The sequence below is a fragment of the Heloderma suspectum genome, chromosome 11 (genome assembly GCF_057233095.1).
Source record: "Heloderma suspectum isolate Gila_16-S chromosome 11, 16-S_ref, whole genome shotgun sequence".
NCBI classification, from domain to species: domain Eukaryota; kingdom Metazoa; phylum Chordata; class Lepidosauria; order Squamata; family Helodermatidae; genus Heloderma; species Heloderma suspectum.
In genome coordinates, this window is record NC_139468.1 from 33,571,716 (window position 1) to 33,596,155 (window position 24,440).

The following is a 24,440-nucleotide window of genomic DNA, read 5'->3' on the forward strand; positions in this document are numbered from 1 at the left end:
GAAAAGATAAAGCACATAAAAATACCGAAACACCACAAATAAATAAGATTTTTTTTGTGGAATCAGAGGAGCAAATTACATTAACCAGCTACTTCTCTCTAATGGATATCAGTTCTAGCAGAGCTGCTTGTTTTAATTGGTGGAAGCACCTTTTCATTAGTGGGGCTGAGAGTAAAGGGCATACTTTAAAAAAAATCATTGGGTGGGACTCAGGCTCACTCATACTTAGAGCAGATCCAATGAAATAAATGAGACTTAAGTGAGTCATCAACTCCCTTTGATTTTAGTCAGCCTCCTCTAAGTATGACTAAGACTGGATCCAACCCGTTGTGTCTCTGGTATGCTACTGCAAGGGGAAATGAAAAAGACAACATGTACATTTCTTCCATTGCTAGTGGTACCTCTTCGTTATTAAATTGTAAGTTCCTTCCCCCCGCCCCCCCAAGTACTTACATTGAGGTTTGGGAAATAGACAAATTAATTTAAATTGAACAGATTAATCCATTAATTGGCTAAAGGCAAATCACTAATCAACAGTGTAAGCCTATGCATGTCTATTCAGAAGTAAGTCCCATTGAATTCAATAGGGCTTACTCCCAGGTAAGTGGATATAGGACTGTAGCCTTAAAAATTGCTTATATATGTACAACCCTAATTTCTACGTTTACATTTTCCAGTCTCCCATTTTATGGGGTCAATCCATATTCAATAGTTCTATCCTCTTCTCCTCTCTCTTCCACCACTCCCTGTTTCCCCTCCTTTCCCCCTTCTTTATTTGCTTAATATTCCTTCCTCCATGCCCCTCATTCATTTCTGTCCCTCTCTTAACGTTTTATTAACATTGTTTTATGAGTAAAGGTATGCAGAGAAAGTTATGTATCAAACAAGAAACCCCATGTACCATTCACTACAGATTATAAAGCATGCAAATAGGTTATATTTTTAAAAATATATAACAATTCAGAAATTGTTGAAATGTGTGTGAAGAGTGAAGAATTTAGCTTTATTTGGGTTCTGAAATTTGATTTAAACACAATATTCTATTGTTAGTTTTAAAGTGACAACTGAGTTCTTAATAAAGGAGTGGAAGAGTGGGGAGCAATATGATTAGGGGGTTAGAATCCTCATATTGGTTTAATTACTAGCATCCAATCAGTTTCACTAAGCTGATTCTCAGTTCCCTTTTCTTTTCCTGTTCTTTTTTATTTTACATCTAAGTCAGGTTCCAAATAATATTTGCCATTTCCTCCCCACTGTTAGCAATTCAGAACTCTGGAAATAAAAAGATTCATCAAAATAGGACTTGCTCCATGAGAACTGTAAAATTGTTCTAAATGCTTATATAAGAGCTTAGTTTTTAAAGAAAAGATACATCTAATGTTTGTGGATTTCCAAATCAACACGTTTAGGATCAGAAAGAAGTTCAGAGGATATCTTTCCATTAATTTGCTGGTGGAAACGTATAGAGGAAATCAACACCCCTCTAATAGCAAACTCAGGTGGCTATGTAGCCAAAATGGGGCCACAGGGAGGTATCATGCTTGGGGGAGCCAGGCAATCAGGCATCACATTGTGAACAGGATGACATCATGCATTACATCTTATGTGATGACATCACCAGATGTCAGCAAATAAGATCACAACCAATCAGATTGCGTGGCACGGTGACATCATGGAGGGCAATTAAAAAAGAGGGCAATTTTCTTTTTAAGCAACCATTGTTTCAAGCAGTGCCCAAAGTGGCAAGAACAACAACACCCAGCCATGGGAGGCACTGTTGAAAATGTGAGCTGAAACTATTCACCATTTTTTGCACATCTTTTTACTAGGTGCAAGAAGGGGCCAGATATATGCCTCTTCCATGCTGGAATCAGCCAGCAGCAACGATTTTCATTATACAATATTAATAGTGTGATTTGGGAGCAGCTCCTCCAGTATTTTTGGGCTCAGATGTTATATAGCACCATAAGCTTGTAAGCACATAAAAGCATATAACCCATTAAGATCTTTATTGTCTCAATTTTACTATGCCTTCTTGAGAGCATTATGTTTTACAAGGGGGAAGCCTACCAGGAGCAGGATAAAGCTCTTGCGTGATCACAACAGCACAAAATAGGCTGACTCCCTTATGGATAAATAAAATAAATAAGGATGAACTCAACAAACCTGGGTTGGGAACATAGTAGTTTAAAGGATCAAGGGTGACAACAACTAGCCAGTATTTTACTAAGCAGCAAGAACTGGATGGGTAACCAGGATTGAGATCTGAAAAACTACCCACAATTCACTGGAATGCACCCTGGCTCCACCCCTAAACTGCCAGATTCCACTGTGGCTCTATCCACAACCTTCCTGATTCCTGTCAGGGATGAGTCTAAGCACCTTGAGATGTCTGACACCTCCAATTCTGAATCAGAGTTGGAGCAGCAGCTAGATCATAGGCCTCCCTAGTGAGCCCAAAGGTTGGAAGAGAGTCCTCCCAAGACCTTGACCAACAGATGGCCCAGACTAAGTCCCTGCCCCCTCCCTCCACAGTGAGAATAAAAGTTTCGGAGGGGGAGAAGGAAAAGGGGCGCGACTCAAGAGATGCTAGGGCATTACACAAAGCAAAGTGGAAAAGGTTAGGGGCAACACTCAGATGCTCTGCCAGGTTGGCCACTCTTGGAAGCTAACATAGGAGGGAGCCACCCGAAGGGAGAGGCATCACTGTGAAAGATGGCATCACTTGGCTGGGAGGTTCATACCTCAAACTGCCGACAACTTTCTCTCCCTCTGGTTCGTCTCCTCTATTTGTTATTTTATTTTTATAAATGAAATAAACACTACCAACAATATAATCAGCATCTTCATTTTCCAACAACACAGTATTCTAAGAAAAAGAAAAAAAGGAGGATAGCAAAAGGAAGAGAACGAAAAAGAAAAAACAGAATTATATTAATCTTCAATAAGAACAAACCAAATATCCAAATAGCCTTATAGCACAGAAATAGAAGCAAACAATCCATTTCCATTGGCCATACATTACCATTCAGTTAATGCATATTAATTCAGTTAATGCATATTCAGTTAATGCATATTAAAGGTTTAGCCAACAAGGAATAGTAGTACTAATAATCCCATAATGATATTAATAATAATAATACTAATAAAAAGGGGGGGAAAGAAGTTTAAGAAAAGGATAAAAACAGGAACAAATCATTTGTATATTTTAAGTAATATCATATCTAAAGATATATTTATATGTGTATACACTGCTTAGAGATTGTTGATTAGTTGTTTTGACCCTGGGGGCTACCTGAGAATTTTCCTTGAATCTGCATTTGTAGAGAGACTAGGCTCTCGCAAAATAAAGTCGTATTAGCCTGAGTTTTTGTCTATTGTGGTGTTGATTGCGAAGGGAAAGGACGATCCAATTCTGACAATTCCACTCTGGCTTCTACTGTAAAGCATCGGGGGGCGGGGAGACTGTGCACTTCAGTGGCCAGACTGTGGCTCCTTACCTCCTGTGCCACCAGGGCTCTATGCCTTCAACCAGCCAGTCCAACCAGATTGTCATGCGTCAAGGGCACTCTCTAGGCTGCAGTGCCGACCTGATTATTATCAGCTGACCTCCCAAAACAATAGAGAAGCACAGGTCCCTATAGAGCCTTTCTTGCTTTGCTTCACACCTGTGCTGCTTTGCATCTCCAGCAGCGGTGTAGTGGTAAATTTTTGAACTGCAGGCGCTCATCATGGCAATCCTGATATCCACACCCTCAAGGAGAGTCCAAAAATCCAGGCTGCTATGTTGATCCAGATCAACAAACCAGTTCTAGCAGTTTTCATCCTCAACAGGAGCAGGTCCTTTGTAAAGCTAATGGCCATACAAGACCGAGCCATCCCAACATACTTTGCTTCACAACAGGCAACAATGACCTGGTTCTGCCATTATTAATATGTAAGCCCTGGCTGGGGTTGCTCTGGCTTGTGTTGTCCAAACCCAGGCAGCGGGGCTTATTTGAGGGTTAAAGAACCTTCGCATAACCCATGGTCTGTTTTAGGTCTAAAACCTGACCTCCAACTGTTTGGTGGTTTCCCAGCTTAGCATGCGATATAAGAAGTTAAGGATGCTGATTAAACATTCTCAGGGCTTTTCGACATGAGGCTTTGAACCTGCCATTTTACTATGGCTTGTGTTTCCAGATTCTTTGCAGGATTAAGATTGGCTCCTTTACGTGTCTTTTTTTCTGGGCGTTTTCTTTCTCTTCTTACATTCCATTACACAAGCAATAGGTGGCCCTGTGGTATAGCAGAATTGTACAATTACACTGGGCTTTATCCTGCCATTCACAAATAACACCACACTTTCCCCTTAGAAAAAAGAGGACTCATGAGTGCACAATAAATGCCTTGTGTAGAAAGGGTCCTAGGCTTAACAGGCCTATCTGCTGTGGAAGTATGTGATACAGCAGGGGTGCAGAACCTTAGGCCCAGGGGCCAAATTTGGCCCTCTGGAGTTTCCCAGATGGTCATGTTCCCTTTCCCTGGCCCTACCCCCTTCCCCTGACCACTGATTGGTTGGTGGTTTCCCAGCTTTTGTGCAGTTTTCCCCCTATTCTAAAAGGTCGAAATGCCTCTCTTAAGGCTGAGTTACTCACAATAAAACTATTAAGCTAAAATATGCTGGAATTTTTGGTGTTTTGGCCCCTTTTACTGTTGGCCCCACCACTGTAATGTGGCCCCCAAGAGATTCTCTGAAACTGAATTTGACCTTGGGCTGAAAGTTCTTCTTTACTCCTGAAATGCTGCAACTCCCACCATCCCCAGCTAGTTTGGCAGTAGTCAGGAATGACGGCTGTTTCAGTCCAATATCTGGGCATCCAATACTGGGAAAAGCAGCCTAACCATTATACCACATTGACTTTCCTGACATGCTCTATGTACATGGGAGATAGGAGAGAGGGAGAGCGCAGCGTTCCATCAGAACTGGAGGGTGACAGAATGTAGGAAGTGGTACACTGTGCTGTGATGAAAAAGTCTCTCTCTCTCTCTTTTTTTTAACATTCTCATTCAATTGGATAGAAAAGAAATTGCTTTCAAAACGAAATTCCAAGGAGGAGAAATTTCAGAGACATTCTCATGGGTTGGGTTTGGGGTTCTCGTGCTTACCTTACTTGTGAAGTGGCTTAGGAGTGAGTGTGCATGAGTGACCTGTCTGTCATTGCACAATAAACTCTGTGGCAGCCTGTAGCCTCCTCGGCTTCCCACAATTCGGTTAAAGCCATCGTGAGGAAGACATCGTGAGGCAATTCCTCCCATGGGGCCTTTTCATTTCAGGAAGTGCAGGTGGCCTGGGAGGCTGCAGGGCAATGGAAAGATGTGTAACAGAGAGAGAGAAAACACACACAGCCCCCTCACAGGGATTGGGCAAGCTCAAAGACACCACCAGAAGAAATTCAAAATTCTGCCTCAGAAAAGTGGAAGCCCCAACACAGTTGATGCTGTTGCCACCTACAGAAGCAGTTCAGTAAACCAACAACCCTGAGGAAAAAAGAAAGAAGCTGTGCTACAACCCCTGCCAAAAGCGAGCCCTCTCTGTGAGAAAACGATTGGAGAATTTCTCCTCCCCCAGGAGAAGTTTGGTAAAATTGTCCTCCCAATTTCTCTGCTGACAAATAGGCTGGAGAATTTTAAGAGGCTGCTTGCACACAGCTCTAACACACACACACACACACACTTACTTTATAGGTGGTCAGAAATCAACAGCACAGTAGCAGAATAATCTTCCCAGAATTCACTCTCAGGCACATCTGCACGAGAAGTCATCCCTAAGCAATGTTTCCCACACCCCCTCTACAGTTTATTATTCATTTTTTTTAAAAAAACAAACAAGACAGGGTATACCTTCTTAGGTCACTTCAGTGACTTTTACTAGGCTGTCGTTCATTCGCTGTATTCACCTGAGAGAACGGTCAGGAAAGGAGTCCAGATGTACTGTAGAGCGATTTCAGCTTCAGAGAAAGTTTATGGAACATCTTTCGCTTTTTTAAAGAAGAGTTATTTGTTTCTGCTCAGAGACATAGAGCACCTTCTTGATAAAGAAAGGGGCTTACAGTGCAATCCTACACAATTCAATTCCGTGCAATTCAATGGGACTTAACCCCAAGTGTGTATAGGATTGCAGCCTTAGGGTACAATCCTATGCATGTTTAGGTAGAAAAAGTCCTACAACCCCCAGCATTCCCCAGCCAGCCATGCTAGCCGGGGAATGCTGGGAGTTGTAGGCCTTTTCTCTGTCTAAACATGCATAGGATTGTACCTTTAAGGATTTAAAACTCCTCAGCAGTAGGCTCATGACATGTAAAAGGAATAGCATAGTCAGAACACATAGCCGTAGGAGGCGGTGGTGGGCAGAAGCCTAGAGAGCTCCTGGAACCAAATTAATCAGTCTCTCAAAGAATTGGGACTGGTGGGTACCTGCTGAACCTTATTGGCAATAACTCAATGTCCAGGAAATTGCGACGACTATTAGTTTAAGCAGCTCTTTAAAAACTGTTACATATGTTCATAGCAGTTAGGTTTCTCAATGGCTCTTAGCCACTGCATCTAGAAATAAACTGACCTTGTTCAGAAGCAACATACTTCTATTCCTTGATGCTGGGGACAGTTTTCTGCATCCTGCTGTGCTTGTGAATTTCCCAGGACAACTGGTGGATGTTGGATGTTGTTATAGACCAGAGGTGTTGAACCTCTTTCTGCCCGAGGGCGGAATTCCATTTTGGAGGAGCCAAAATGCCAGCATATTTTATCTTAAAGCTGTTATTGGCAGAAACCTTTTAGAAGAGGGGAAAACTGCACAAAGCCAAGAAAACTCCAGACATTTGGTGGTCAGAGGAAAGGGGGTGTAGCTATCTGAGGAAAAGGGTGTGTGACCATCTGAGGGCTGGCTTTCACCCGTGGGCCTGACATTCTGCTGCACTCCTGTAGGGAGCTACCCCCTTTCAGCATGCAACCTCTTCAGCATCAGCCTGTCCACTGGGTTCTGCAGACCGGCATGCTTCTGGCGATATGGCAATGGCAATTGCCACTGCCGTTCTTCTTTGAGAAAGACAGCACCACTTGCGGCCGTAAAGCCCTTGCAGCCGTTTACAGCTTTATTTACATAAAACTCAGGGCTTTACAGCTGTCTTTCTCAAAGCAAAACGGCAATGGAGGCCGCCATTGCCGTATCGCCGGAGGATCCTTTCTCAGAAGAGAAAGAAAGAACAGGATAAGGGAGGGAAGAAGAAAAGAAGAATGGTGACTTGAAATGTGTGGGGTGGGGGGTAGATAGAATTCCTTAAGCCAAGTGGTTCCTTTCAGAGAGGTAGTACTTCAGAGGAATTTAGGACGCTGCGGAGGGTTTGTAAGGATGGCACATACTTAAATGAATTTTATGAGGTGAGGTGGCTGAGGGCTTTTTCTAGCGTTTAAAAAACTGTATAACCTATTTAAAAGCCCCAGCAGTTTCTCTATCATGATGCCACATAGTCCTAACCCACCGTCTGGGTTTAAGTCCTACAGTAACATAGGAGAAATTAAAGTGGAGGGGAAGAAAGAAATTTGTGGAGGCTAATTGGATCCTTTGCTGTACTGAAGCTACTAAACTTCTGCAGAAGCCAAAGGTTCCAGTTTGGGGCGGTAAAATCAGAGGCTGTGTGAAATACTAGTATTTTACATGGAACTCTTTCTTCCCTTCCTTCTCCCTCTTCCAAATTTCATTGCAGGCAAGCTCGCAACAGAGGGTGTGTAAGAGAAGAAAAGCAGGGGGAGAAAGGCTTTTTGCACCTCAAAAAAACCCTACCACGGAGATTAGGGATAGTGTCCTTCTAATGGTCACCTTAAACACTTTCTGAGTAGGATCTCTAATCCCCTGGGTGGCTTGACAGTTTTTACTTTTTGTTTTAGACTTTGAGAAAAGGAAACTTTACGTGTGGCTAGCACAAAAGCCACTGGATCTAACTGTCTGAACTTTGGCAGGCTCAGTCATCTCCATAGGGGCTACCAGGTCCCCAAATTCCATGTATGTATGTGGTAGCACAACAAAAATATAGCTCTTTGCTTTGACAGGTTTTCTTGAAAATAGCACATTTTACCTGTGACTAGCACGAAAGCCACTGGACCTAACTGCCTGAAATTGAGCTGATTAAATCAGCTCCATGGGGGCTACCAAGTCTCCAAATTTCATGTATTTATCATACAAACTAAAAAAAAAAAGTCCATTTCTGTTTTCCAATGCAAGTCAATGGGAAAGTGTAAAAAAAATGGCAATTCGGATAGCTCAAAAGATCTGGGGCACAGCTCAAAAAGATCCAGGGCCTGTGCCCAGGTGGACTTCTTGTAATGATGCCCCTGCTCCTGCTGGTTCCACATGGACCTATGGCCCGATTGGGGTCCACCTGGAGAAGAGCCTTCAGTGTGGTGGCCCCCTTTCTTTGGAATTCCCTGCCCCTGGAGATTAGGCAGGCAGCAACACTGTGGCGATTCTGGTGCCTCCTGAAAACAGCACTGTTACAGGAGGCATTCCTTAACTGACCGGTCGGGATTTTTATTGGTATTCTGTTTTTAAAAATAGCAATATTTTAATCTGGTCTTTTAATCTTTTTATCCCTTCACTGTTTTATCTCTTGTGTTCACCACTCTGAAAGCTGTTCTAGATATAGAGCGGTATACAAATATTGTAAGTAAATAAGTAAATAAATAGTGCTAGGTGGTCTAACCCCAACTGGCATGTATTGTTATTCGGTATACATAAATACGTTTTGGTATGAACTTGGATCAACCCCCAGAATGGTTTGCTTTGCATAGGAAAGTGTGCAATAACATCATGGGTGATTTAAGAAGGCCACACTAGCCACTGAATCTTGACTGCCTTGGATGACAGAGCTAACACAGAACCATTCAGATGGTGATTTGATCACCTATAATATCCATGACTGCGTAAATGCATGGACAGATTAATTTGGGGAGCCCACTATGAAATTGTCATTTAGAAAGATCTGGGATTTAGATTTGGACATATGGGGTTGGATCCAGACCTAAGGTGTTTCCATAGAGAGGGCTCCTAGCACTAACAATAAAAAAAACATTGCGTAGCTGTTCAGTCATTTCTTCCTTAACTGTTTTTTTCTAGTGAGAAAAAAGATGGGAGAAAACGATGGGATCCACTTAAGTCCCATGGTTTTCAATGCGTCTGGATCCAACTCATTAACTATTTTATACAAACTATGATATGCACGCCCAATGACTGCTACATCAGAACTAAACTCTAGAACTTTTGAGGGTAACGGTGCTCACTTTCTTTCTTCATTATGAATCCTCAGAAGCGCAGTATCTCTGTCTCCCATCTTCAACATGCATACAATAAATTTCTTATACATCATCGTTATATTGTATAATTTAGGAGAAATTCAGAAAAATATACACTGGTTCTTTAAACAGTTTGCACTAGAAGAATTTTAGGAAAGTCAGTCAGTTTGTATACAGGTCTGCTAGATTTAGCTGGGACGCTAATTAACAAAAAATATCAATTATGCTGTTTTCTTTCGTTTTTAAAAAATGTATTATTTTTGCTTTTTCATTTTATTGTTATGGTTCTTAATCCTTATTGTGAGCCACAGTGAGAATCACTAGATTATAGAGCAAGGTATTAAATATTCAAACAAACATTAATCATTAGGTATGAGAGTTAAGAGTTTTCCAGTTAATTTTTTAAGGCTACTTTTGGTCTTGCTGTTTCTTACAATAAAAAAATAAAAAGCAATATATTAAAAAATGACTTTTGTTGTTTTGTTCATAACATTGTAAATTTTCTTTGGTATCTCAAAAAGGCAGTTATACCAAGGTTTTGGTGATGTGCAAGTGAATTTAAATTGAATCAATCAATTAAACAATTAATTGTTTAAAAAGCAGGTGATGAATCAACTAAGGTTGCAATGCTATGCATGTTTAGACAGAAAAAAGTCCTAGAAATCCCAGCATGGCTGGCTGGGGCATGCTGAGAGTTGTAGGGCTTTTTTCTGTCTAAACACGCATAGGATTGCGCCCTAAACGAATCTAACATTATACATCCTTCCTGGACTGGGATGCACCTTCCTTTTAAAATAGTACTTTATGGGCCACTTTTCTAAGTGGCTTCCCATCTTAATGAATGCTTTATCAGTTTGAAAAAGTCCAAAGCTCTTTGCTCAGTTTCTTGTCCAGCATGATCTTAATTTACTGTTCTTGAGCCACTTACAATGACCAGTCTTCTTCCCTTCCCTTCTATGTTGGGACCAATATTCCATCTGGCTGGAGTTGCACCTATATGAGTAATCCATTTCTCAAAGATGTAGTCATCCAGAACACACACAAAACATGCATACACGGAACTATGCAGGGAAAACCTGATGTCACCTTGATGACTATCAACTCTGAAGTGCTTTGCAAAGCTAGCTCCTTCACAACGTGCTAATATTTGCCCAGTTCCCACCGCAAATGGAAATCAGCTAAGACGGTATAGTAAACACCATGTAAAGCTATATTATAGCTATCCATCCACAAAGAATCAGAATATAGACATCATATACATTCTTTTTAAAACTGGACATCACTTGGTCTGTTTTGAGCCGGCCTCCCAACTGCTCTGTTTTTAACTCAGCATGGCATATTTTACCTCTTTATATGAAGTGAAATTGTGAGCCCATTTTGCCACTTGCATTGTAGATTTCTGGTGTGTTTTTGGTTTGTTTAGGATGTATTAGTGAACACTGCAAACCAGCAGCGGATGTACAACATTTGCTGGCCTCACGTTTGAAGCATGTCTGGCTGCCCATAGAAGAGGCAAGGAACTTTCAGTCCAAATTTTACTATTATGTACCTTTCAGTCACTATCTGTCTTTCATTCGAGTCAACAACTGATATTTACTCAGGTCATAGAGAATTAACTTGAACTGTTTTCTGCATTGCAATTTATAGTGCACTTGATTGTTTTCTTTTGAATGTTGCTACTTATATTGTTAGTTGAACCATTTTTTTGTCTTTTTAGGACTGTCAGTAGATTAAAAAAATTGTAGTTGAGAAACTGTATGAATTGTAGTTGATTAATCAATTGATTCAGTCTGCATACATTCTCATATGAGAAAACAATAGTTCTTCAGGAAAAAACACGCTTGCATTGTTTTTACTGCACCAGGCATTATCTCAGAAGACACATTTCTTATTCTCTCTCACACACCAATGGCAACACCTCTTCCAAGATGCTTCTTTTATAAACACCTATATTAAAGGTAATTCTAAAATGTAGAATGTTTGCTGGCTAATTAATTGGGGGAAACATTTTTGTTTTTAATTTATTAATGTAACTGATTTAGGCTGCAATCCTATATTCACCTACCTGAGAGACAGCCCCACTGAAATCATTGGGCCTTACTGCTGAGTAGACATATGCAGTTGATCAACTAAACATGGCAGCTTCCATTTTGTTGTTGCTGCTAAATGCAGGTCTGCACAACTTCTGACCCACCAAGCCAAATGCTGCTCACCAAATATACATTGTGGCTTACCAGTTGCTTGTCATCCAACCCGTTTTTGCAGTTCCAGGCAGGCAGAAAAACACCCAAGAGCCCTTTGTGGATCACAAGTTGTGCACCCTGGTTTAATATATTTACTTAAGTGCATGGTCCAACTAAAGTTCATTTCCTTTAAATCCCCTTGATTCTACTGATGGAGAGGGTTAAACATGTCTGTTTTGGATCCAGCGTTTTCATATCTTCCAACTTTTCATAGATTAAAATTTTTACGCATTTTGTAACCCCCTGCCTGCATGCTGCTGAAGGCTTTTCAACTCCTGCTCTTTGCTGCATTTTATTCTGCAATAACCCTGTTCTTTACACATTTAAAAATCAAGATATTGCAATTGTCCTACAATATGTTATCAGCTGCTCAAAGCATACCATGGCAGCTGAAGAGCATGAAATGGCTGACTGTGCACGGAGTGGTGCTTTGTATGTTCAGGCACATCCATTTAGTTCCATATGCATGCATTTATATAAATGTGCTCTAGAGATGAGATTTATCTAGTCATGCACTCTGAGACGTAAAGACCCCCAAGAAAGGAGTTGATGCTCTAAAGAATGACACTCTTCGCTACTCACACTAACAAAATTTTAAGAAGGCATGACACTCACAAAAAGCAAAAATAGGAGCAAAACTGGGATCACAAAATAGGGACTGGACCCAATAAACAGAGGGAATTGGAGCATATAGGTTTCTGCTTCCATCTTCTGTTAGGAATAATAGTGCTCTCACTACTCCTCAATATGCCTGAAAGTGGGTCCACAAAATAACAATCTAAAAATCTGAGAGATACTCACGTCATCTTCATCTACAGTTGGGCAATGCATTTTTTAGGACCAAACAATATGTCACAATATGAGCAAGCTTTCAAACACAGCCTCCTTTGCTTTTTGCTTTTGTTTCTCTGAAATCATGTGGACAACAAGATGGAAGTCTTCAAGAACTGCAGGACAATTCCAAACACTGCAAACCAAGTAAGTTAGCAAAATGCGCAGCTGTTGAGAATGGAGGACATCTGCAAACACTGTGCTAGATAAATGCACATTTTAAAAAAGCCCTGTACATGACAGTAAATGTTTACCAGGAAGAACTGCAACACAAATATTGAGATAACTGAGCTGAATTGTAGGACTTTTCTTCTGTCTAAACATGCATAGGATTGTGCTCTTATTTGTTAAAAGACAGTGTGGTGTAGTGGTTAGATTAGTGCTGGACAAAGACTGGGAAGTCCAGGTGCAAATTCTTGCTTGGCCATGCAGCTTGCTGGATGACTTGGAGCCTGCCACTATCTTTCACTCTAGCCTTCTCCACAGGATTATTATGAGGATAAAACTGGTCTGGCCATATGCACCCTTGAGCTCTTTGGAAGAAAGGCAGGACATAAACACATAAACTGGTTCATAATGGGGTTCCATATCCAGATGCAGTCTATCTCTTCGGTTTCAGAGGCTGTGCACAAACAACAGCAAAGCATCCCTGAAAGCACAGGCTCAAGATCACTCAGCATGGATTCCTTGGATTGCCACCTTTTTCACTGGCTCTGCTCGCCCTTAAAACGTAACCTGGCACACATAAATTAAGGTGAAACTTTTCCTGTCATTTCCAGTGATGGATATGGAAATAACTGCAAAAGGTTCCAGTACTAAATTTCTGCATGCCAGGCTGCTATTAAAGGCACAGGAAGAACAGGGCCATTCAGCAAAATGTCAGCCCTCTCAGGGTTGGTTACCCTTAACTAACACCTTTCAGTGCATTTAGACAGAAAAGAAGTCATGCAACTCCCAGCATTTGGAATGGCTGGGAGGTGTAAGAACTTTTTCGGTCTAAAGATCATAGGATTGTGCCTTCAGCCACTTCTGTCCTACTGAAATATTGAGTGGTAAAAATGCTAGACTTTCCCTGCCCTTTCAGCATATAGTTATGGTGATTCTAATATCCTTTTTAGCAGAGGTCTAGGAAATAGGTGTCTTTCCAGATTAATGTAAGTGGTGTTTAAGTGATTGTGTGCGTCTTTTTATATGGTATAAAATACATGCTCCAGCTACTAACTGGCTGCAGTTGCTATGGATATAATATTACTAAGCCCAAAATGAGAGCCAAATTATGTAAACCTATGTTTTCCTGAAACCTATATGTTAGGTCAAAATCTTGTGTTGAGTGTTTCGAAGCTTGTGGCAGGGAGAGAGAAGGAGTCTAAATACATAGAAAATAAACTGACTTTTGATTCCTGTACTGCTCATTTCCTGAACCTTTTAGAATGGCCACTTATGACTGCCAAAAAAGAGGAAATGCATAAAATGTATATTTTGCATATGCTAATGTATCTGTATGAATGCAAAGTTAGAAATAATTACTATGATTTAAACAGAAGTACAATACATTTCACCATAGTCAGAAGATCGTGACCAAGTGAGCTGTGTACTGGCTCAATCTGCTGTCCAGATGCTGCTAACTTGATGGACATCTTCAAAATGCCTGTTCTCCCTTCCTATGGTTCTTTATCTCTAAACCAGACTTGGAATGGACAACCCTTCCAATAGAGGATGCCTTCAAAAGAAAAAAGACTGACCTCTAATAAGCCTTCAAACAGAGGGCTGTCCTCTGTAAAGTAGGATGCATGGCCACCCTAGGGACTAGACATGGAGTCTCCAATGTGGTGCCTATGGACACCTCTCGGTGCCCACCAGGATCCCTGCCCCTTCTATTTTTAAAGTAAAGGTAAAGGTGTCCCCAACCAGTTGTGTCCGACTGTAGGGAGTGGTGCTCATCTCCATTTCTAAGCCGAAGAGCCAGCGCTGTCCGAAGACGCTTCCGTGGTCATGTGGCCGGCATGACTGAACACCGAGGTGCACGGAACGCTGTTCCCTTTCCTGCCGAAGCAGTACCTATTTATCTACTTGCAATTTCTTGCTTTCGAACTGCTAGGTTGGCAGGAGCTGGGACTGAAGACGGGAGCTCACTCCGTCACGCAGCACTCGGGTCTCGAACTGCTGTCCTGCCGACCTTCCGGTCTGCAGTTCAGCGTCTTTCTGGGTTCAAAAGAGTGGTTTTGTATTTTGGATCTCAGCCCCCATTACTGCCTCATACTTAGGTTCTTGGGCAAGTTTGTTTTCTTTTAGTATTACCAGTTGCCTTCTGGGAAATTAGTTTTGCGACTGGCCATGCCCACCATGGCAGCCATTTTATGAATGGGCACCCCCAATGGCAGCCATTTTGGGAGAGTGCCCATGACACTCCTCAATATTCCAAATATACCCACTGTCCTAAAGAGGTTGGGGTCCCCTGCCCTAGACCCTTTACATCTGCCATGATGCATGACCTAATAGCAACCTAACCTTGGATAGCAAAAGAAAAAAGCACTGTTGAAGAGCATAACCAGAATTTTTTGTGCTTCAGAGGCCAATAATACTGTTGGCTGTTAAAAAAATAAGTAAATGTATTTGCATCATTTCACTGATATTTGTCTCTTTTGTTGATTGTACGTGTTATAGGTTGCTGTGAGAACTTCCCCCCTGCTTCTTTTCACACCATGTGGCAGAAGATGACAAATGATAAAATGCAATATAATATTGTCACAGTGACTGAGCTTCCTTTATTCTTAGTTGTTACAACTGGTCCTGCTTTTTAACATGGCTCAGAGAGCAATCCAATGGCCTCTAGACAGCGTCTGAGATACACAGATCTGAGGTCAAAGATAGTGCTCCAACCTCGGAGGAGGGAACTTGCACTCTGCCCCCTCCCACTTGTTCAGTTATTGGTAAAATATAACAATATAAGCCAAATAACGCAGTGGAGTGGGGGTTCTACTGCATCTGTGGTTTGCATTTATGTTTCTCAGATAAATTTCTCTGTCTCAGGTAAAACTGGGCTGCCTTTCAGAGCAAGGTAAGAGAGACCCCCAGATATGTAACCTAACCAGATGCAAAAGACAACAGTGCTGCTGTACCTTTACAACAGAATCCTCCCACAGCATGACCTGAGGGCACACGATACAGTTACCTGCTGAAGCTCAGCAGGTCTGGATTGTGCCTGGGTGAAGGACTGCCTGGGAACCCCATATATGCCGCTTGGAGGTCCATGATGGAAGAAAGGCAAGATATAAATGAGCTAAACTAAAATAAACAAAATTTATTTAAAATAAATAATTTTATATGAGACTTCCTCACAAGTAAGTTTCTGCAGAATTACTGCCTTAATTGTGGGGGACAAAGGAATATGGGCAGGTCCAGAGAAGCTTGCATATGCAGATGTGATTAAGGTTGTCATTAAAAAAAAAGGGACTGTGCTGCTATGCTGTTAACAGCCTGGCACACAGAAATCGAGCAGGCAAAGCTTTTTTAGAATCATAGAATGGGAAGGTACCTCACAGATCAGGGGTGTGCAACTTTTGGCCTTCCAGATGTATTAGCTACAACGTTCATCAGCCCTAGTCAGCAGAGCCAACAGGGGGTAATGGGAGCTGTAGGCAGACTAAATATAATCTGTTATGGTAAAGAATCATAAAGAAACCCTTGAAGCAGCCTATGGGTTCCACCTATATCTTGGTTTGTAAGGTAAAGCAAAAATAAACATATATATAAAAAAATATATTATCTTCTGTCAATAATTAGATTGAAAGCCAATGTGTAGTTTTGTTTTCTCTAACTGTTGGTTTAATTTTGTTTTGGAAAATTAATACAATCTTTTAAAAAAAGGAGTTGTAGGCCAAGTCATAAAGCATCCGTCTAGTGAAGCCTTCCCCTCTGGTGCCCTCCACATGTTTGGGACTACAACTCCCAGCGTTTCTGACCACTGGCCATGCTGGTTGGGGCTGATGGGAGCTGAAGGGCAAAATTATTTACAGAGCACCTGGGCGGGGAAGGGCTCATCGAACCTATGCATTATTTCTTGGGTAAGTCCCGTGGAACCCAGTGTGTGTTGTTACCGCCAGATAAATCTCAGGGGGTTTTACTTCCAAGTTACAACACACAGGATCAGCTACTATCCATCGCATAATGGCTGGCCATTTAGTAAGCCGTTGAAAGCAACAGGGCGCGCGCACGCACACGCTTCCAAGTAAACAAAACACGCCGCCTTAAACGCAGCGGCATTTATATCTGAGTAACCATGCACAGGATGGCGCCTTTGCAGCGACAGCCCTACCTACAGCTCCTGCGTCGCAAGCCACCCTGCTGCAATCAGCGGGAGCCCTCTGCGTTGCATCCAGACAAGTCGCCGCACGGCCGCTCCCGAACTCCACGCGCGTGACGATCGTGCGCACTCCCTAGAGCGCTGTGCGCGCGTTTTAACGCAACCGTGGCTTTTAGCGCTTGCGCGCAGCCCCTGCGCAGGCTTATATAGCTTTGGCGGGCGGGCGGGCGCGCGAGAATTGCTGTTGCCTTTAGCGCTGGTGTTCTCTAAGTTACCATTTATTTATTATTATTTCTGCTTGCTTGCAAGAAAGCGCATCCGCCGGTTTTGTCCGCAAACAGCTCCTCCTTTCCACCCAGCCGAAGGCTCCAGTCCCGGATCCGGAGACTCCTGCTCTTACCACGCGCCTGCCCGGGCCCTGCAAACGCGGTGACTGCCTGTCCTCTTGCGCGCGCGCCGCCGGGTTGCTCCTCTCCTTCCCTTTCTCTCTCGTTGCTGTTGCTGCAAATCTCCACCTCCTCTTTCTCCCCCTGGGCTGTGGTTCCTTGCGACCCTGGGAGCGCGTCTGCGTGGTTCTCTCGCGATCCCCTCCTCCCACCCCGGTTCTCCACCGTGTTGTCAGGCTGTGTGTGTGTGTGTGTGGGCGCGCGCGCGGCTGGAGACCCCCCCCCCCGTTATGGTCCTTGTGCCATAATCACAAACAACCGCCGGAGCGGCGGTGGACTGGCGAATCCTGGCTGAGCCGGCAGCGTTTTGCAAACGCGCTCGGCCTTTGCGCACAGGAGCAATCTCGATAATTAACGCAAACCTGGCTATTTAAGCGTTCCTATTAATGTGAACCGGGGAACGGGGGCTGGGGAACATCCCCCAAAAGCGAGGCCGGGGAAGGAAAGACCCAGCGGGCACGGCTGCCCCCGCAGCAGCAGCAGGAGGAGGAGGAGATCCCGTGCGAAGGGCCAGCCTCTGCAACGAGGAGGTGGAGAAAAAGGCGGAGGATTCCTGCGGAGGAAGAAAGCGCGCTCTCGCCCCCCCCCCTTATTTTTGCCAGGCCCGGGGAAGGCGCTCCAGAAGCGAGTCGGTGGCGTTTGCTTGCTTGCTTGCTTGCTCGCTCCGAAGCTTTGACCTTCAGCGACCGGATCCATCCACGCGCTCTCCCCCGAGCGGGCACCGGCGCGGCCGGCGCCTTTCCTCGCGCGCGCCTGACAACAGCCTCCTCTTCGCTCGCTCGCGCGCGCTCCTTCGCAGTCGGGAGCGTTGCCTTGGGGCTTGGCCGGAGAGAGACAGGGCAGCGGGGGACGGAGTGAAGGGAAGAAAGCGCGAGAGGCGGCTTCGTCTCCTGCTCCGTTTTTGGGTGGAACCGGCGACCAGCAGGCATTTTGCAAGAAAGAAAGAAAGAAAGAAGGCCCTTTTGTGGATTTCATTTGCGTGTGTTCCCCCCCCCCCCTCTCCCGTCCTCGTTGCAAATGGCAAACCGGCGCCTTCCAAGGATGGTGAGCAAGGGGCAGCCCTGCTGAGAATCCGTCTCGGGCCCCTCCTCGCATTCGTGTGTCGGGACCTCTCTCTTTTTAATTCCCTTCCTTCCCTTTTGGAAGGAGCCTGGGAAAAGGGGAGGGGGAGAGAGGAGTGGGGGAAGCCTCTCTTCTCTCTCTCCATTCATTTTGATTCCGCATTTTGTCTCCAGCTCCCAAGCAAAAAAAAAGAAGCAACCAAGGAAGCAAGAAGGGGTGGCGATATCGGGAGAGCCCTTTAAGGCAGCCTCGGATTCCTTGCGGAAAAAATCAGAGAGGAAATAAATTGAACCTGGCTTTTTGGGAAACCTGGTTTCCGCTCTCGGCAATTTTGGATCTCGTGAAAACCGCGTAATTTTTTTGGCGCCGAAACCCGCGCTCCGCTCCTTGCGCCTTCGATCCGTGGAACTCTCCTTTTTGTTGACAGGGAAAAACGCGCGCACGTCGCTCCCCCCCACCCTGCCTCTGCGTTTTTATTTAGAGAGGGGTGGGGGCGGGTAGGGGAAAGCAAAGGGAAGATGGAGGTCGAAGATGCGGACTGCCTGCTCCGACGTGCCTCATGTTTGCCACTTCTGGATGACTGCAAGCAGCGCTGAACGCAGCTACTCCGACCTTTCTCCAGCCTCTCGTGGTAGTTGGAGGAGGAGGAGGTGGTGGCGGCGGCGGCTCAGGAGAAGAGGGGGGGGAGGCTGTTATTTTGCAAGCACCAAAACAGGCTTTGACTCCCCCTCCCCCCTCCCGGATTCATCCAGAGGGGCACAGAGAAATTCGCCTCCTAAAGAGCGGGGGGGAAATCAACCTATTTTTTTACTCCCAAACATTTCCCCTCTTTCCAATCTCTTTCCCCCTCCTTCTGAGCTGTTTGAGGGAAGCTTGGATTTCTCCTCATTATTATTATAATTATTTTTATTTTCTGGGGAGGGGAGAAGTCTTGAGGACATAACTGTTGGATTTTTTTTTTAATTTCTTTTGCAAAGGCAGTTTTGTTTCCAAATTAAAAATATCCAAAAAGAGGAATGAAGTCTGGCGCCGGAGGAGGGTCCCTGACCTTATTTGGGGGGCTTCTGGTGATCTTGACCACGTTTTGCCTGTGGCCAGCAAATGGAAGAAGTGAGTATTGTGGGTTTGGCGGTGGTGGGGGGATTTCCTACTTTAATGGGACCCAGGGGGGTGGTCGTTCGGGTGGGCGTGCGTCTCTGGTCCTCGCGTTGCGGGTGGCAAGGAGAGGCGAAGGGGGTGACTTCAGACGCGCGTGTTTGTTTGACTTGTTGAAATGGGTTCTCGATAACGCGTATTTTGAAATGGGTTCTCGATTCGCGTATTTTTTTTGCTGGTGGTTTCCAATTAATTAAATGCACAATCAATTTTTGAACCTTTTTAGAAAAAAGGAACTCGGTATAAATCATTTGTTGACATGCATTCCAGGACTATTCAATCCTGGTATATCTCACACACGCACACGTATACACACACGCGCACACGCACACACACACACAATAATTTTTAAAAAATGGTTTCCTCTCAACCTGATATGTAACCTCCCGAAAATTCCGTACTGCGTAGGAAACATTTTAAAGGCTGAACAGGGGAGACAGTGGTGTCCTCCTAACACTGTGGTAGCCGTGTTATTCCGGAGGAGGAGGGCTTTAAATAACGAAAAGAACTATAACCTATAAATCATCACGAAAAATGAAACGGATTTAGATGAGATTTCATTTTGAATGAAGGCTGTTTGGAGTTGCCCGAAGGGGTGGTGGTGGAAAGGCGAATGGTTTCTGAGAAGGATGTTGCGTAAACAACAATGCAGGCTTAAGGGTGTTTTGTGGGGCGGGGGTTGGGGGAAAGAGATGGTGGCTTGTGGATGCATTGATGTCTGGAAACGCGAGTCCCGACAGTATTTGAGCAATCGAGAAGATCGGGAGATGAAACTGTAAACACAGCCGGGAGAGCTGGCCGAGGGCGCTTCCCTCCGCAGCCTGCGTTTTGTTTTTCTTTTGTGTCTAAACGTGTCTTAAGTTCCTGCGAAAACGTGGTTCATTGTGTGCGCGCCCTGCTGGTGCGCAACGCTCTGCTAATGGTTAAGTCTCCGTAGTGTGGACAAAGGTGTGTGTGTGTGTGTGTATGTGTGTGTGTCTGTCTTGGTATCTCTTTTTAAAATTTTCTTTTCAGGATCAGCGTCTGCCTTGGCTGCTTTGGGGGAATTTTGAAAAGTCTGATTAAGGCTTAATTTGGATTCCTCAAACCTTTGCCTCAAACCTCAAACACTTGGGTCCTAAAAGAAATTTGTGGGGGGCTGAGTCTAAATGCACATAAATGAATATGTACAGCTTGCAGTTAAAATCTAACTCTGCAGCTATCCACTGTGGTTTGCCGGTCTGAATACCCAAAATCTGAGAGAGGAGAGTCTTCTTTACTTAGTAAAGGGTCCCTCACCACCAAAAATTTGGTTTATTCAGTCCACTCCCTTCAGGGGAGTGGGGGGTGCTGAGTGGGCTTCTTCAGTGCAACCATTTTAACTCTGTGCTTTGCCCACCTCTGTCTCCTAATGCTTGGGCACTGTGTGAGTGTGGGCACTGTGTGAGCAAGAGATAATATTTTTTCACCCTACAGTTTGCAAATCCATAAAAACTAAGAAAAATACACACACAAATCAAAGCTAACGGTTGGTTTTCTTGTTGATCCTTCAACTTGGTGATAAAATGCCCTTGTATAAAGGGAAAGGGCCTCCTTTGTCTTAAACATTTCTCATCCCAAAGGGAGATTTTTTTATTATTATTATTATTATTTGGAAATAATAATATGGAGAGAGATTTCCTTCTTGGACATAAGGAGCCTTGAATCGGTTACTGCAAAGCTTGAGGGAGGCAGTGTTACTATGTATATGTTGCTTTCTTTTTTGACCATGAGGTGAAAATAGATCGATTTTTGAAATGGTTTTGTTTGACCTTCTTTCCCCCTCCTCCCCAAAGACCAGTGGGTGAGAGCCCAGAACACCTTGTTTTGGAGGGGAAGAAATAATGAAATGTTAAAACCGTTTTCTCTGTCTTTAACAGTGGGGTGGAATTGAGCAGCAGGCAGGTAAACAAGTGTGTGTGCAGTCCAATACTATAAACACCTACTTGGAAGTAAGCCCCATTGAGTTCGATAGAACACACTCCCAGGTAAATGCAGCCATAACATCTAAAAAACAATTTTGCGCCAGGTGTCATTTGTAAGATGTTGGTATAAAACGCAAACTTTTACTGTCCCATTTTGCAACTCTTTTCTTAATAGTATTAGTAGCCAGACCTCCCCCCCCCTTCTCTTTAGATTAGTTTGGATTCCTATTAAAATGAATCCTTTTGGCAATTAAATTAAAAAAAGAATAATTTTTAGATGGAATAGTCCTTAAGCTGAGTGTTACAGATAGTAAAGAAGATACCCACCCTCTTCCTCTTTTGTGTTTTTTTGTTGTTGCTTGTGTTAAGAAAAATGGTTTCTTAAGTAGATTTTTTCTCTCCACACTGTATTATTTCTCCTCCCCATAGTAGTGAAGGAACATCTAGTCTTAATTTTTATGTGATTTTTTTTTTTTACATAGAATGTGTCATAGTCGGCTCTTCCATTTTCGGTCATAAAAAGCCATGCATTCCTAAATAGGAATACACAAACGTTGGAACCAAGATAATGTAGGACGGCAGTGTGTGTGGTTTGTGCAATGTTCAATTAATAAACTTCTGAAGTTGCTGTAATGGGATTGGTAGGCAAAATAATTAGAATACAAATTGGGAAGGAAGGATCTAGTGTCGACCCTTAAAGAAAAAGTCCTTTTTGCTGAGATGTCTCTTGATGTAGCAACAACACGTTTGAGTGCAGGTGTTTGTGTGATGGTACAAATTGCACGTAAGATTTTTCCAAGCAGATGGGGGGCTTCTTAAGCTTGAGGTAGGTTTTACATGGACCCTAAACTTAAATTCTCACCTGCTTGTTAGGCTGCTGCTGTAGAGAGAGCTGAAGGTCCATTCAACCCTGCTATTCGTGTTGACAATAGACTGGTTTGTAATCAAAACAGCCTCCTCCATTTCTCATTGATCTGTGTGACTGGGAGTGCGGTTGGATGGGGAAATTATCCCAGTTGTGGCCTGTGTTTTCTGCTCTGAAACTGTGTTATTTAATAGAGCATGTTTCAGCTCGGTTCAGAGAGATCTCTATCTCAGGATACTTAGAGTAAACCCCTTATACCTGTAATTACTCATGTGTATAGTATCAACATCAATATTTCTTAAAGTACTCGCAGATAAAGCAAATATGGTTAGCTTGAGTGACCGTATCGGGTAATTCCCTGCGTAATTTAGATACTGGAGTGTAAAATGGTTTCACCACTAAGGGAATGTGCCGGTCGGGATCCTAGGTGATGGTTTGCAAAGAAATATTCTACCCCTCCATCAGTAAGGCATTATGTCAATGAACTCAGTGCTCTGAATTCGTCCTGCTCCCTTCAGTTCTTGCAGACTGCCTGCTCTGCAAACCAGTCTGTTTTCATTTAATCGAGTTGTGGATGCTGCAAAATGTTTTGGTACCCTAGCAAAGGATTGCATAAATTATTAGATGCTGTGATGACTGTGTAGTTTTCTAGTAGACAGTGGATGCTTCCTATGAAATTGGGGATTGAGGATGGTAGTAGTTGAATTGCAGGAGCAAGTACTGTCAACAGGGTATTCATGGGTCAAAGGCTTTGTCCAGACGTACAGCAATAAGATTTGGCTCTGGATGTTATGGCACCGAAAGCAAATTTTTAATGGGAGCTAATAAGTGAGAAGATGCAGTATTACATCTCCAAGGATGAAACCTTAAGTGCATCTACTTGGATATGTTTAATTGAAATAAACAGGGCTAGCTTCTGAATAAACACATTTTTAGAATTGGTGGGATAGCTCAACATGTGGATTTAAGTGAGTTTAGTTGCCCTAAAGTGGAGAAACCTTCTGATCTGATCCTAAATGTGTTGTGTGTACCTAGATGTTACACTGGAAGAGCCTTGAAAATAAGTTCACAAAAGTTAAGCTAGGGAGAAATTGGCAACCCACATATTCCTTTATTAGATGTTCATGCTCTATAGGGGAAACATGTTTTTTGCAAGAGGGTAAAATGCTTCTGTGAAGCTTTTTAATGTGATCATCTAGAGGCAGTTCCCACCACAGGTGACCAGGTAGACATCTGTTTACAAGCTTGCACTGATAGGAGTAGAACATCTTCAGAGTATGAAGGATTGGTGCATTTGTAGGCTTAGCTCGTCCACTTACCTGTGTTGTGGATCAGATAGCTTAAAACAGCAAAACAACCGGTCATGTTAAATACATGGATCCGCTTTCTGTACTGTACTAATTGAGAACATTTTTATTCTGTGGAGTAGCTTTTAAATTGATTTGAAATTGATATCTTGAAGGAAACAACCATCGTGCTCTGATTAAAAGGCTTTCTGTACCTGCAGAACTCTATGATCAAGACTCCCTTTTTCATCAAACCAATGTTTTGGTTATGATGTTTGAACAGAGAATCTTTTCTTGTAAGCCCAGGACTATTCTAAAGGAAAAGTGTACCTGATAGATTCCAAGTTTTGTTGACGGAGGCGTAATGTTGTGGCAAGGCTGAAATAACCTCCGCACTACCTCTTCCTAAATGCTCAATGGAGGCATTTGTTGGACTGCCTTTTAATTAGGCGCCTAGGATCAAAATAGGTGTCCAGTAGAGCACTGATCCATTTGGACATTCTTACTAGATAAGAGATGGAGGGAGTACTTCTATTAATCTGGACACTGGAACCTTATAATGATTCTTTAGGGGGAATATTTTCTCTTTATCTGCTTAGTTAACCCAGCATGAGTAATCATATTTCCTAAGAAGTTTAGCAAAAATTACTGTAAAACTCACACATACCAAATCTATCACAAGTGCTTTGGCTAAACAGAGAACAAAGAATACTGGTTTGAATTTGGTTCCTCCATCTGTTCCTTTAAACTAGAATAGATTTCATCATTGAGATCTTAAATATTCAAAGCTTGAATGCCCTTCCCTATTTCCCCATATGAAGACACTTCTTTAAAAGAACAGTAGTATTGCAGCCTGCTCAAAACATTCTTGTGGTTATGGTTTTTGAGGTAATATTTCTTACAGAAAGATCTGCACTAAAACTTTACTTGGAAGCATTTTGTCATCTTAGCCAGCAGCAGAGCAGAGAGCGGTGGGAAG

At 43.1% G+C, this 24,440-nt stretch overlaps 1 protein-coding gene across 1 annotated transcript in view; it reads left to right on the forward strand.

Moving 5' to 3' along the window:
• The first annotated feature begins 18,408 nt into the window (after positions 1 to 18,408).
• IGF1R (insulin like growth factor 1 receptor) overlaps positions 18,409 to 24,440 on the forward strand; it is a 251,807-nt gene continuing 245,775 nt past the window's right edge. Inside the window, exon 1 of the mRNA XM_084817400.1 lies at positions 18,409 to 19,322. Coding sequence (XP_084673526.1) covers positions 19,229 to 19,322 — 94 coding nt within the window. The 5' untranslated portion in view covers positions 18,409 to 19,228. The remainder of the gene's footprint in view (positions 19,323 to 24,440) is intronic.